The following is a 15,186-nucleotide window of genomic DNA, read 5'->3' on the forward strand; positions in this document are numbered from 1 at the left end:
TCATGCACAAAATATATGAATTGGGGTTATATTTTATTTAATTTTACAGTTCCTACAAAATACATATTTCCTTATTTTTTATATTTCAATGAAAATGTACATAAATGAGAACAAATCCAGAGGAATTACAGTACAGAACATTTGCATAAAATTTTCATTTTCTTTTGCTAGATTGTGAAAGAGCTGAACAATTTCAATGACTTAAATGATTTCAAAAACCAACAGACACCTTGAGTAGAATAATATTATGATTTCTATTATGACTTGGGGAGGGAAGAGGCAGAGAGAGAGAGAGAGAGAGAAAGAGAAAAAGAAAAAAAGAGAGAGAGCAATAATTCAGCAAATTTGCTGAATACAACAAATCAAAAATCCTTGAATGTTTTATAAAATTTTATATATGTTAATATTTATCAGATTGCCTACTATCTTGAAGAGAGAAGAGAACAGGATAAAAAGATTGGAACACAAAATCTTACAAAAATGAATGTTGAAAATAGGCTTGATGTGTATTGAAAAAAAAGATTTAAATATTATTTTAAAAATCCTTTAAACTTCAAAATAGTGCTAGTATTTTTTTTTATTTGTATCCTAAGTGTTCTATTTTAGTGCAATTCATTTTATCTTTATTTTAAAATGGTCTCTTTAGAAATGGTTCAAAATATTCTGAAATTTCAGTTGTACTCTTTCCTAGGTTTTTTGGTATAAGGTTATAATAAGAATACATATAATTTCAGCTATCATTTCTATTACACAACAATTGTAGGCAAGATGTTGGGATAAGCCCATTTTTAATATAAATCCCATCTATCTATCTATCTATCTATCTATCTATCTATCTATCTATCTATCTATCTATCCACATATTTATGTGTGCATACATTTATATGAAGAGATTGACAGACAGACAGAAAGAAGCAGAGACAAAGAAAAATTAAGAAGGTGGAAGATTTTAATAATTTCTTATGTCATTACCCTGATGTCAGCTAAGTACTTTGAGAACCTATTTTATGTTTTTTGGAGCACATTTATGGATTTAATTAATAATATATGTATATGTTTCTGTATGTATATGCATGCTTATATTTGTACATATAAATAACACGCCTGTATATGTTTATAGACATATATGCATACATATATATGTATGTATATATATATATATATATATATATATATATATATATATATATATATATATATATATATATATATATATCATTATATATGTGTGTGTATGAATTTTGCCTTATAAATGTGCAAAGGCAGCCAGGTGATGCAGTTGTTAGAGTGACAATCCTGAAGTGAGAAAGACTAATCTACTAAAATTTAAATCCAGTTTTAGACAATCAATAGCTGTGGGACCGTGGGCAAGTTATTAAAGCCAATCTGTTCAGTTTCCTTGTCTATAAAATGAGTTGTAGCAGGAAACATTAAACTACTCCAGTATGTTTGCCAGGAAAAGTCAAACAGGATCAATGAGAGTTGTTTGACTCAATTGATTTAATAATAAATGTATGCATATTTATATGTGTACATTTATATATGCATATATGTATATTTATGTATATGAAGATCAATATTTGCTTTAAAGAAACAGTCATAAGTGTATAGATCTATATGAATCCATATATTTGTTTTATGTGTATATGTGTATATGGTATATGTGTGTGTCCAAAATCCATATATGTATTGTTACATACTGGTATACACATATGTACATATATATGTATGTATGTGTATGGCAGGTATATGTTTGCTTTAGAAATAGAATTATGTTATAGAATATAGAAGTAGAAGTGATAAAATATAATATGCATATCAGGAATTATAAAAATTAAGTAGTGAAAAAATTCCAAGATATGTACATATAGGTACTTGAAGAAATAAACATAAATGTGACATATGTATATAGGAAAATAGAAAATTAAACAGCTTTTTGAATTACACTACAGTCACAAAATGAAGCAGAAATCATGGTAGGTTTGAAAACACGTCATTATTATGGAAGATAAATTAATATATTATTGGTAAAGGATTTAAATTTGCAGAAATTAATATCGCTTTGCTCTCTTCTCTATGTCTCTATTGCCCTCTCTGTCCTCTTTTTCTGTTTCTGTCTTTCCATGTGTCTGTCTCTGCCTCTGTCTCTCTGTCAGTGTCTTCTCTCTCTCTCTCTCTCTCTCTCTCTCTCTCTCTCTCTCTCTCTCTCTCTCTCTCTCTCTGCCTGTCTCTCTGTCTGTCTGTCTGTCTGTCTCTCTCTCTCTCTTTTTTTTTTATCTTTTGAATAAACCTGGACAAGATACTTAACCCTTTTTGCCTCAGTTTTCTCATCTGCAAAATGATCTGAGAAAGAAATGTCAAAATACTCCCGTACTTTTCCAAAGAAAAACCGAAACAGGGCCACAAAGAGTTGGAAATGACTGAAATGAAAGAATAACAATAGGTAAGAATACTAGTCTCATTTCCAGGAGAACCTTCTATTTCTTGAAATACTGTCTCCAACTCTCTGAATATATGTGAAATGCCATATAAATCCATGTCATTTTATTAACTATAAAATGTAAGTAGTTCACTTTACATTATATTACTTAGAATAGTTCTTACAATATTATTTTTTCATATTGCTGATTTGAGCATAGCTCTTAAATGAAATATTATAGTGTGAAATTATTTTATAAATCTCAAAAAATTTAGGAAAATAATAGCTGTTACCATGGCCTATTCTGAAACCATGCATATGAACTCTATTATTTTTTCTTCCTCCATCAATCATCCCAACTACCTTCGCCTCATAACAATTCATCCATTTGCTTATAACTTCTATTTAAATGATTAATTTTAATGAAAAAATATATAAAATTCCTGGCTAGTAATATGTAAATCAGAGTTCTTCTATAACACAGGAAAGGAGAATGTTTCTCCAGTTCCTTAATGACTGTAAATGTCAATTTTTAATTTACTATCTAAATCTACTACTTCAGAGAATCATTCCTAAGTTCAACTAGGAATTTTGTTGCTAGTCCAGTGGAGGCATATATTTATTTATTTAGTATTGATATTAGTTCCTCATCTATGTTCCATTTAAGTAGGATGTAGTTTCCTTTCTTATCCTTTATTTTATTTTAAATAGATCCATTATTTTTTGCTTGTTCTGAGATCAGGATTGCTATGACTTTTTTTTTTTTTACTTCACCTGAAACATAATAGATTCTATTCTAGCCATTTACCTTTACTCTGTATGTATCACTCTGCTTTAAATGTGTTTTCTGCTTTAAATTGTAGGATGCTGTCTTGTATCTGCTTCTGATATGGGAGTTCATCACACATCACATTCAGCACCATCTATGTAGACCCATAACAGAGATACAGATATCAATGTATCATTTTCCCATGTAGAAATATAAGCTTTTTAAATTTTAAAAGATATTTATTTTTTTCTTTCCTTTTTATGCTTCTCTTGAGGCTTGTAGTTGAAGATCACATTTTCTATTCACTTCTAGTCTTTTCATTAGAAATAGATGAAATTCACCTGTTTCATTGAAGGTCCATCTTTTTCCCTAAAGATGATGCTCAGTTTTGCTGAATAGTTCATTCTTGGCTACAATCCAAGTTCATTTGCCTTTCAGAATATCAGATTTCATGTCCTTAGATCTTTTAAACCTGGCTACTTGCAAAATTTTCTCCTCGATTTGATAATTCTGAAATTTAGTTACGATGTTCCTTGTAGTTTTCATTGTGGTGTCTTTGTCAGGATTTGATTGGTGAATTTGATGAGAGTTAGATAAAGGGTACCTGAATGAAATTAGGGTTAATTGAGGTCTAGTGGCAGGTTTGGGGTACAGGGAGTCAAATAGAGCTCTCCTATAGGAGATTGGATTCAGTGCAAGGATACAGAGTTAAATGAAGTCTAGTAGTGGCACAGAGTCCCCTATAAAGGAATTTACAGATCTGAAAACCTAGATTAATAAAAAAGGTTTATTTGGGGATTTGGAAGTAAAGGTAATGGTAGAAAAATGCCAGGGCCAGAACTGATGCCGGGTGGACAGGAACCCTGACATGGCCAGCATGAGGATGCCATGTTTGGGGCTCCTGCAAAGAGTGGGCTCTAGGGTTCCCTTTTTTATAATTGGGGGCTTTTGGTAATCTTGAAGGTGATTGGAGTCCCAGGCTCCTGGCTGGTTTCAGCCAGGATTAGAATTGAATAGAATTCAATGGGTTTTTAGATAAGAAACTGTTTGTACTGGGGATGGGGGTTGGGAAAACCTGAGCAGATCATTAGAGTAGGGGCTGAGACAGCCCAAGGTAGCTCAGATCCAGTGGGGGCTGGGAAAGCCCAGATATCTTCCATTGGGATTCATGGGGCTGGGAATTAGAAAGGAATATGTAATCCCTATTTTACCCTCTGTTTCTGGGACATTCAGGCAGTTTTCATTGGTATTGGTGATTTCTTGAAAGATGATGTCTGGGCTCTTTTTTTTTTTTTTTTTTTTTTTTTTTCATTATGGTTTTCAGGAAGTCTGATTATTCTTATATTCTCTGTGCTATATCTATTTTCCAGGTCAATTATTTTTCCATTGAGGTATTTTACATTTTCTTCTATTTTTATTGTTTTGGTTTTCTTTGACTGATTCTTAAAGTCATATTGAGTCATTCACTAACATTTGTTCAATTCTAATTTTAGTGAATATTTTCTTGTTAGCTTTTCTATCTCCTTTTGCATTTGGCCAGTTCAACTTTTAAATGAGGTATTATATTGTTTGCATTTTTTTCTATTTCACAGATTTTGTTTTTAAATGAATTGGTTTCTTTTTCCTATGTATTTTCTAAGGAGTTTTTTTTTTTTTTTTTTCCATTTCATCAAATCTATTTTAAAGGAGTTTTCTTCAGATCTTCAGATCTTTTTGTTTTTCCTTTTCCATACCTTCTTGTAAAGATCTCATTTTCTTTCCCCATTTTTCTTCTAACTCTATTTTAAGATACATTCTGAATTCTTCCAATAGAGCCTTGTGAGATGGAGACCAATTCATATCACCCTTTGGGGCTTCATCTGGAGCTGAATTGCCTTTAGGATGATTAACCTAATTATCTATTGAAATCATAGAAATAGTATATGGCACTTGTAAAGTATCAAATACTTAACCATGGTAAGCAAAATAATAAATGTATTTTTGCCTCTTTATCTATCCCTGCCACTCTATCATTGTAGATCTCTCCCTTCATCTCTGCTACTCTTACTCTCTCTCTCTTCTCTCTATCTGTCTCCCTCTCTATTATTACCATAAATGAATATCTTTATTTTTTAAGAAAAGTAAAATGCCCTAATATTTTAATCAAATTTTCTTCTCTCTATCATTCCATTGCAAAGTATAGAATTTGGTATGTTCATCCCACAACATGCTTTATGTCCTAAATCTGAAGATGATTTTGAGATAGCAGAACAGTGCTAAGAATGCTTGTTTTTGAATACAAGGGAAAGGGTGCAAATCCCAGCTCCCCTGCTTGCCATTTTGGCTTTGAATAAGTTATCTCCTTTCTTTGCATCTCAGTTTGCCTAAAAATAGGATGTTGTAATATATTTTATTTCTAGTTCTTCACCTTCAATTAAGGCCACTATTATTCACAGCAATTGGCCAGGTAGACATGATTTAGCATGAATGTATATAAGAACTGGAAATAGATTATATGTAATTATATATCAATTGTTTTATTTATGTATGTGATAAATATGAACAATTATACATAAACTTTTCCATATATGCTCACAACTATATATAGTGCATATATATATATATATAAAACACTTTACTATGTATTAATATTTGCATATATTTCATTATATACACTCTCTGGATGTATGCATGTATATGTGTGTGTATATATATGTATATTTATATATACATATTATTTATTACACTATATAAAAGTATATATATATATATACACTTATATATATATATACACTTTTATATAGTGTAATAAATGTAGCACACTATTCTGCATGTCTATGTGATGTGTAGTAAATTATATAAATATTTGTATATATGCATGTATATCTGCTTTATATGTTTTTGTTCACATATAATGTCTACTAACAAAATTCTAGAGAATGCCTACAGATAACATGTATATGTATATATTTATTTATAATTTGCATATGTATACACACATTTACATACAGATACTCATTATATATACATTTAAATTATACATACATACTGGCACATGTATAATTATATGTATGTAAATGTGTCTATGCATAATAATTGGCTTCACTCTTTTTCTATGTCTCTGAGTGTGCATTTGTATGTGAATAAACACAAAGAGAGATTTGCTCAAAAAGAACAATAAATAACTTAAAAATAAAGTTCTCTATTGGCACTATAATTATAGGATATATTTTTTAACCTACTAGTTTCTAATTTTACTTTAATAAATCTATGTAACATGAAAACATGCATGTGTAATGATCCATAGAGTAATGATAAGGAAAGTGGAGTTACTCTGCCATATTGCAATATCTCAAATATTTGAGATCATTTAATACCAATGATAAAAACAAAAGATAGCATTTATTCTGATGACCTTTTAAGGTCAAATAAAGCTAGGAGAAAGGGATTACAAGATTAGTTAGTCATATTACTCCAATTCTGGTTCAGTACAAAAGAATATTCAAGGGACTAACAAATAATGGATGTAATTAACAGACCAAAAAAGCAAAAAAAAAAAAAAAAATCATGCATTGAGAATGAAATTTACTTTGTGATTCAATCATTTCAGTCATGTTCACTCTGTGACTTCATTTAAAATGTTCTTTGCAGAGATACTTGTTTTTCATTTCCTTCCACAGATCATTTTACATCTGGGAAAACTGAGACAAACAGACTTTTTTGTTTGAGTGTTTGATTAGGGTCACACAGCTGGTAAGTGTCTGAGTTCTGCTATTAGTTCAACATGAAGAGTCTACCTGACTCCAAGCCATTGTGATAATTAGACAAATGCAGTTTATTTAGAGAAATATTTAAAATATTTGGTTGGGTTTCAAAAATCTCTTGTTATTATTAAGTTACCACATTGTTGAGTTTTTTTAACCTATGAATAGATGCAGAATTAGTTTAATAAATGAGATAAATAGCTGAATAATTTTGTTATCTGTGAATTCATTGACAGTGACATAATTTCATGACAATAAAAGCTGTTGAAATAATTGGCTGCAAAAAATGTGTCATATAATTCAGATTTAGAAAGCAAGTATACTAATGTGCTATGTTAGATTAATGGTGGAAAATGATGTTCCATTTGGCATGCCATTAAAAAAAATCCACCATTAGTAAATATCTTGCAGAAGGTGAACAGGGAAATTAAGGGATACCAGGTACGATTCTAGTCTTGAATTAAGAAATTGGCTGTGAAGACAGAAAGGACAAATGATCATTGTCATCATGAATGTGAAAGTCTCTCATGTAAGGGAAGAAGTTTAGAGATATTTAGCTTGAACCTAAAGAGAAAAATAATTAATGCAAATATTAGAATTGCAGAAAAGTAAATTTAAGAGAGTCCTAATGAAAGAATCTTCAAATCATAAGAATTATCCAAAAGGGCAAAGGGCTGTCTTGGGTTATATGAGACTATAACTCCAAGTGCAAAAACTTAGTATACATGATTTAATAAGACATTTGTGAAAAAGTGAAGTTTCATCACTGAAATAAGAATTCATTTCCAGTGCAAAGTGCCATAAATTAACTCTCATGTTTGTTATAAATTTATTTTCCTTAATTTATATCATAATGATGTAGAAAGCTTATTCTCAATCTTTTATAATTCTACTCATTATTTTTCCTTCTTAATTATGTACAGTTATGATTCTTTATTAAATATTTTATTTTCTCAGTATAATAACTTACTCAGAGACAGAAAACACATTAGCATGATTTTAGATAATTTTACTGTACATGGAAAGGGAGAATTATTAAAATGAAGACATAGAGCTACTTGCTCTAAATTGAATGATAAGGAGGGCTATGGAATTGTAGAAATATTTTATATGTCTTAATTTGCCCAAAGAAAAGAAATATTCTTTCTGTTTCTGTGTCTCAATTTCTCTGTTTTTATACTCCTCCCCCAAACTGATTCTCTCTCTCTCTGCCCACAAATATGACTGAATTTCTCTCTGTCTTTTTCTTGCTTTTATCTTTCTCTTTTAACCTCTTCCTCTCTCTTTCTTAAACACAAAGCCACAAAATCATAATTAAATTGAAATTTTTAGGAAAAATTTTTCGTGTTGATAGAAAACTAATAGAAAGTATAATAAAATGGCACTCAAAGTACCTCTTGATCTTTGTCATTATTTAAGATATAGTAAAAGGTTTCAACCTCAGTCACACTTGACTTAAGGAAAATGGAAATTTCAGGCCAGTTTTTTATATTTTCAAATAGAATCTCTTGACAGACTCACTTTTAGTACATTTTAAATGCAAGGGGAAAATAAGCTGAATTTTTTTGTTTGTTTTTTTATATAGGAAGTATGACAAAAGAGAATGTTAATGCATTTAGATTTGACTAATTGCTCTATACATGGATTTACTTAGGAAGTAGTTTTCTCAGTGCAGCAATGACATCCTTATTTCTCAGACTGTAGATGAGGGGGTTAAACAATGGAGTCACAATAGTGTAGAAAAGAGCAAGAACTTTGCTAGATCCTGATGATTGACTGGATTTTGGCTGCAAATATGCAATACTTCCAGTCCCATAGAAAAAGAACACAACCATTAGATGAGAAGAACAAGTAGAGAAAGCTTTGGCTCTTCCTGAAGTAGAGGGCAATTTTAGGATCGTAGTTATGATTTTGATATAGGAGGCAAGTATAAACAAAAAGGGAATTATAACAAATAGTAGAGCCACAACATGGACAGAGACCTCTATCTTATATGTGTCTGTGCAGGCCAATAGGAATAAAGGTGGGGCATCACAGAAAATATGATTGATTTTATTAGGGCCACAGAAGTTCATGGAAAAAATCTGATATGTCTCACCAATCAGGGCTGGGACCGCAGTCAACCAGGAAGCCACAACCATTTGGACACACGCTTTGTGATTCATGATGAGAGGATAATAGAGAGGCTTAGTGATTGCCACATAACGATCATAAGCCATCACAGTCAGGAGAAGGCACTCTGCCCCTCCAAAAATATAAAGGAAACAAGCTTGTATAGCACAGGCTATGAAAGAAATAATTCTCTTCTGGGTCCAGAGATCTGCCAACATTCTGGGCAGAGTGACTGATGTGTAACAGATTTCCAAAAAGGAAAAGTTCCCCAGGAAAAAATACATAGGGGTATGGAGAGCTGGATCAGTCTTGGTTATAACAATGAGGAGGCTATTTCCTATTAGTATACTTAGGTAGATGATAAAGAAAATCCCAAAGAGAAACCCTTGGTGATTGGGAAGGTCAGAAAATCCCAGGAGAATGAATTCCATCATATTTGTGAGATTGTTCGCTGTCATTTGGTTTTTCTTCTGCCTGTGGAAATGATGAATTCAAAATGAAGCAATCACTTTCCAGCTCTGGTCCTCTCTTTCCCTCCTTCAAACAGGAAGAGTTGGATTAGAAGATCCGCCTAGATTTAATTTTACATTTTTATCACCAACTCCAATATTCAAGGTTATATTCTTTCAATTTCTTTTTCATTTCTAACATTCTATATAATTGGAGAAAAGTCCAAATCAACCAATAAGGAATTATTAAATCTCTATCCTGTGCCAAGGACTCTAATCAAATTTTATAACCATACTTTTAAGTTAAAATTTCCCTTAAAATCTTAATTTTAAATAAGAACAAAATTATATACCATATTGAAATTCTGTTGTATGATTTTGCCATTATTTTCAAATTTTATCTTATTTCTTTATCTTCCACTATGTAATCTTCATTTGTATTTGCTAGGCAAAAATCAATTCCTCCCTTTCTTGAATCACTATTTTATAGCATTTATTCTAAATGTTTGTCAATTAACAAATGTTTGCTACTTAACCTTAGTAATGTATTCCATGTGTATATCCTATACTTGTGAGATATTTTCAAAAAATGATAGACATACTCTCTAGACCATTTGATCATTAAAAAAAAAAAAGAGCCCAACTGGTTATTAATGAATGGATGATTATTTCTTCATCTCTCTTAGAACAAAGACAACCATGTTGTGGGTTCACAGTTTAAAACTTATTCCAATGGGGACTGATGCAACATTATAATATCACCTGTGGATAAAGAAAATTTCTAGGGCATAGAGGACTCCTAGTCTTGATCTATCCAGAAAAAATGATCTGTCTCCATACAACTGCAGTAGCACAGGATAACATTCCATACCTCGGATTATATTCCTGACAAGATTTGGGTGGGGTTTGACCAAGATGGAACAAAGTCAATGTAATCTAATTATCAGTAATACCATTTTGATGAAAAATGATCTTATTAAATAAGGAATTTAGAAGAGAGAGCCTCAGAATTTCCCCAGCGTACTTTTTTTTTTTTTTTAAATAATTTCTCACCCTTGGTCCTGGGTTCTTAGTACCTGAAAGTTAGTGAACATGCATTTTGCAACTTCATTGATTTTGAACTGAATTCTGCACAAAACAAGAATTTAATAAATGTTTCACTGAACTTCTGTTGAAAGAAGGAGCTACATACTTCTGTGTTAGTCCACTGAAGTAAAAAAATATTTGATAAATATTCTGATTTTCTTTTCTTTCATTTTAACACATTTGCTGATGTCATTTTTCAATAATGCTGAACACTCCTTGATACTGTTTGAGATTTTCTTGCAAAGATAGTGTAGGGATTTGTCCTTTCCATCTCCACCTCATTTTACAAATGAGAACCTGAGTCAAAGAGTTAAAGAGGTTGCCCATAATCACTCCTAGTTGTGAGGCTGGATTTGACCTCAATGAAACTAATTCTGCTTCCAAATTCAGTGCTTTATTAATTATATCATCTATCTGCCCCATCCTCTATTAAGATTAAAAACCCAAATCTCTTTAACTTGCTATTTTGTTGTACTATAATATTTAAATAAAATCCTGTAGCAAAATCTTTTTCATTTTTAAAATATTTGTATTTATTTTGTCAATTGTTTTCCTAATTCTGCCTATTTTGCTTTTGATGAGCTCATACAAGTACTAATAATGGTTAGTAGCATTTACATATAATTATTTGACATCTGTGAAATATTGTATAATCACAGTCAGCTCATTTATTTTTGTTTTATATATATATATATATATGTATATATATATATATATGATTCAAAATTTGCTCTCCATCTTTTCTTATGTTATGACAATAGTGTGACAAATAAGTGTAAAATATTGCATAGCATATATATGTGTGTATATATATATATACACAAATATATTTCATTTAGTATTATCCTTTCTTATAACAATGCTGCAGCAAATAATTGAAATATATAATCACAGTCAACTCATTTAAACTTCATTATACACACACACACACACATATATAAATTTACTCAACATCATTTGTTATGTTATAATATTGTAACAAATAACAAGCTCTTTCTTAAGACACACACACACACACACACACACACACACACACACACACACACAAGGGCAGTCAAAATGGCAAAGAGGGGAGCCAGGATTTACAATCTTGTCCTTGTATTTATAATTGGGTCTTCCTGACTATAGGGCCAGTATTTTGTCCATTATGCAACCTAAGTACCTTTAAGTATTTGACTTATGTCCCATAGTTAATAGAACAAAGAATATCAATGCATATTTCATTGTTATTATTTATGTGACAGAAAAATGAAAATTAATACAACTTTCTCTTTGACAGCATATCTATTAAATTAGTTTACTTTAAAAAATTAAAACACAAAAAATTTTGTTTTATCAATACTAAAGTTCTAGCAAGAAGACAATAACAATGATACTCTTGGTAATTGATCCATGATTCTCAAAATCCATTTGGAACTTTGCAAGAAAAGTCATTGAACTAGTCACTCTACTTGGAACAGCAGCTGATTATTGTAACAAATTCTGGAAGGGTATCAATGACAGAAAGAAATATCCTACAGATAGCAAATTTTCATAGTACTATTTGTGTAAACAAAACAAACATTCAAAATATGGAATGAAATCGATATTCACAGTGAATATATAAACATTTGTTGATATGCTACTTTAACTAGGGATTATACTAAAAAAGATGGCAATATGAGAAATAAAATATAATGAATTAAGAAGAAATTTAATGAGAAATTAATTGAGAAAAAAATTGAGAAAAAATTAATGAATTGAGAAGAATAGAGTATCAAATTCTGTTCAACCTTACAGTGAATTGACAATAGTAAAAGGAAGCTCAGTTGAGATTGTTTGCACTAACAATTATCTTGAAGAACAAATGACGAAGCCTGCTTTCCTGTTCTTAGAAATGAGAGTTGAGGGGAATATAGCTCTGCAGTATTGGATTAGTGCTTCAGTATTGTTGCTCCAATGTTTGTTTTTCTTTAAATCTTTCTAAATTCTTTATTAAAAATAAAATTAAGTGGTTGGGATGTTTAGAGAAATGGTTGTGCTTAAAAATAAATTATAACATACTTTTAAATATAAAATGATTTACAAATAAGCTACAAATTGTATTCATTTGGCTATTTTTATGTATGCTGATGAAGAGTCATACTTTGATAATTTGAATGGTAAGATGAGAGGGGATATTCTATATAAAATCCTTCCTTTTTTGCACACCCTCTTTTCTTAGTCTCTATCCTTGAGAGGGTTCATAAAATTCAGGCCTAATACAGAACTCATGGTTCAGAGTTCAAACCATGAATTTCTTCCATATAAGACAAATTCAAAGATTGACAACAAAAGAGACCACACTTACCTTTCTCAGATGAAAATAATCATATCCAGCTGCTTATTTCTCTGAAGAATATAGTAAAATAATATTAGCACATAAGTGGCATCCTTAAATTTCTTTAGTGCTTATAAAGATGTTTAACATATAATTTTATCTAAACCTCATATCAAAACTAAAGGACAATATTCCAGGTGTTTCTATTTTGCAAATTAAGAGACTCCGATTCAAACAATCTGAGTAACTTTTTTCAAAAAATCACAATGATTGTCAAAGTAAGGATTGAAACCCAGTGTTTTTATTACTTCTGCTTCAGTACTCTACTAGATATTTCTCACACAAGAATTACATTATCTCCAAATTACATAATTACAATATCTCATATTAAAGCCATATCCTGCAAAAATGATCAACTTCTCTGCTCAAAATGACTCTTTAATCAAAGTTGATGACCTTTATAAATAGAAATGGTTCCTGACTTTTTAGCCCTGTGGGGACAGCACTTCTCCCATGCTACTTATGACATTTTAATGAAATGGATGATATACTGGCTCAAAGTCCAGTAAGCTGAGCACCTCTTAATGAAGGAATATTACATATTAGAAAAATCTGAGGGTTTTACTCAAGAGATCACGTTTCATTTTTCCTTCAGACCTTATAATTTATTTAACTAATGCACAATGTCTATTCAACTGTCAGCCTGAGTTTTCTATCTGTAAAATGTTGTTTTACATTCCTTGTATTCATGATTTTTTTGGTGAAAATTATAATTAGGAAGTATTTTCAGTCACAGTAGTTATTATCATAAATAATAATTACTCAATTCTTCATTTTATTGAGAAAAGTGAAAAACTGGATATTTTTAACAAAATTATCTTTTGTATATCATCTCACTGAAAATTATAAAACTTGTCATGTTTACTCCATCACATGTTATAAGTTCCAAATCTGAGAATGATACACCTGTACATCTGTGTACTCTTAATGTATTGAGATAAGAGAAAAATGTTAAGAATTCTGGATGATGAATACTATGACAAGGGTGTGAATCCTAGCTCCCCTCTCCCTTGTCTTTTTGACACTGAGTAAGTTATTTATCTTCTTTGCTCCTTTTTTGTACCTAAAAATAGGATCTTGTAGTATATTATGTCTTTCACCTTTACTAAAGGCAATATATATTCATAGCAGTTGGCTAGTAAGCATTATTTACTGTGAATTTATATAAGAATTAGAATTAATATGCTGTATAATGATGTATATTATGTTGTATTTCTATATATAGAGTAAATATGCATATTCATGAAATTTTACACATTTGCATATAACTATATATCACACATAAATGTGCACATATGTGAATTTACATCCATATGTAAACCTGCACTTTGCATGATTATATGATTATGTTTCACTGTATACTCTGTGTATATGTATATATATATATATATATATATATATATATATGTTTTTGTGTGTTTACACATATACATATGGTAATACATAATATATATATATATATATACATTTATTATACTCCACATTCCTTATACAGATACATGATGTGAAGTATATTATATAAGTATTTGCATTATAAGTATTTGTTCACATATAATATCTATGATCACAATCCTAAAGATACCTACACATGGAGCCAACATAGCTGAGAATAGACATATATCTATCTGACCTCCACCAGGTTTCCCTCAAATTAACAGCAGATTAAGGCTCTGAACTGGTTTTGGAGTGACAGAACCCACCAATATTTGGAGTAAAACAAATTTTCAGAAGAAGATACTTTGGAAGAATTTCAGAAAAGGAAGGTTTTTGTAGGGTGAGGGAGAGCTGCCAAGTTCAGACCCAAGCAAAGGGAGGCCGGGGCAGGGAGCTGGAGAGGGTACCCAAAGTGTTGCAGCATCTGTGCACCAGGCAAATCTACTGAGGGCTTTTAGGTGACTCTGTCCCGGTTACACGTGAGTGGCTCAGCAGATTTGTTCTAATAAAGTCAAAGCAATTACACAAGGTAAATTGTGAGCCTCTGAACCCCAGGACCCCAGAAAAATTGGACTTAGCCCCACCTACTCAGCACCAGAAGCCAGTTACTAGCACAGGCCTTAGGACCAACTGAAGCAGCTATTGTCCCTTTCTTGTAAGAGCAAAACTCAACCTTTTAAAAAAAATGAACAAAAAAAGTAAAAAGAAATGACATTTCTTTTATAGAGAAATGGAAGAATGGGGGCGGAGCCAAGATGGCGGAGAGGAAACACACGACTCAGTGAACGTCCTCACTCCCTCACAACCAATTAGAT

General features: G+C 31.0%; 1 protein-coding gene across 1 annotated transcript; it reads right to left on the reverse strand.

The window, feature by feature from the left end:
• Positions 1 to 8,577: 8,577 nt before the first annotated feature.
• LOC141547037 (olfactory receptor 10AG1-like) lies at positions 8,578 to 9,535 on the reverse strand. The gene has a single exon (XM_074275336.1). The coding sequence runs from the start codon at positions 9,499 to 9,501 to the stop codon at positions 8,578 to 8,580; it is 924 nt and encodes a 307-aa protein (XP_074131437.1). The 5' UTR covers positions 9,502 to 9,535.
• Positions 9,536 to 15,186: the final 5,651 nt, after the last annotated feature.

The sequence above is a fragment of the Sminthopsis crassicaudata genome, chromosome 6 (assembly GCF_048593235.1).
Source record: "Sminthopsis crassicaudata isolate SCR6 chromosome 6, ASM4859323v1, whole genome shotgun sequence".
NCBI classification, from domain to species: domain Eukaryota; kingdom Metazoa; phylum Chordata; class Mammalia; order Dasyuromorphia; family Dasyuridae; genus Sminthopsis; species Sminthopsis crassicaudata.

What these genes read in the sequence shown, in the direction of transcription:
- LOC141547037 (XM_074275336.1), bottom strand. Translation starts at nt 9,501, where the DNA reads ATGACAGCGAACAATCTCACAAATATGATGGAATTCATTCTCCTGGGA.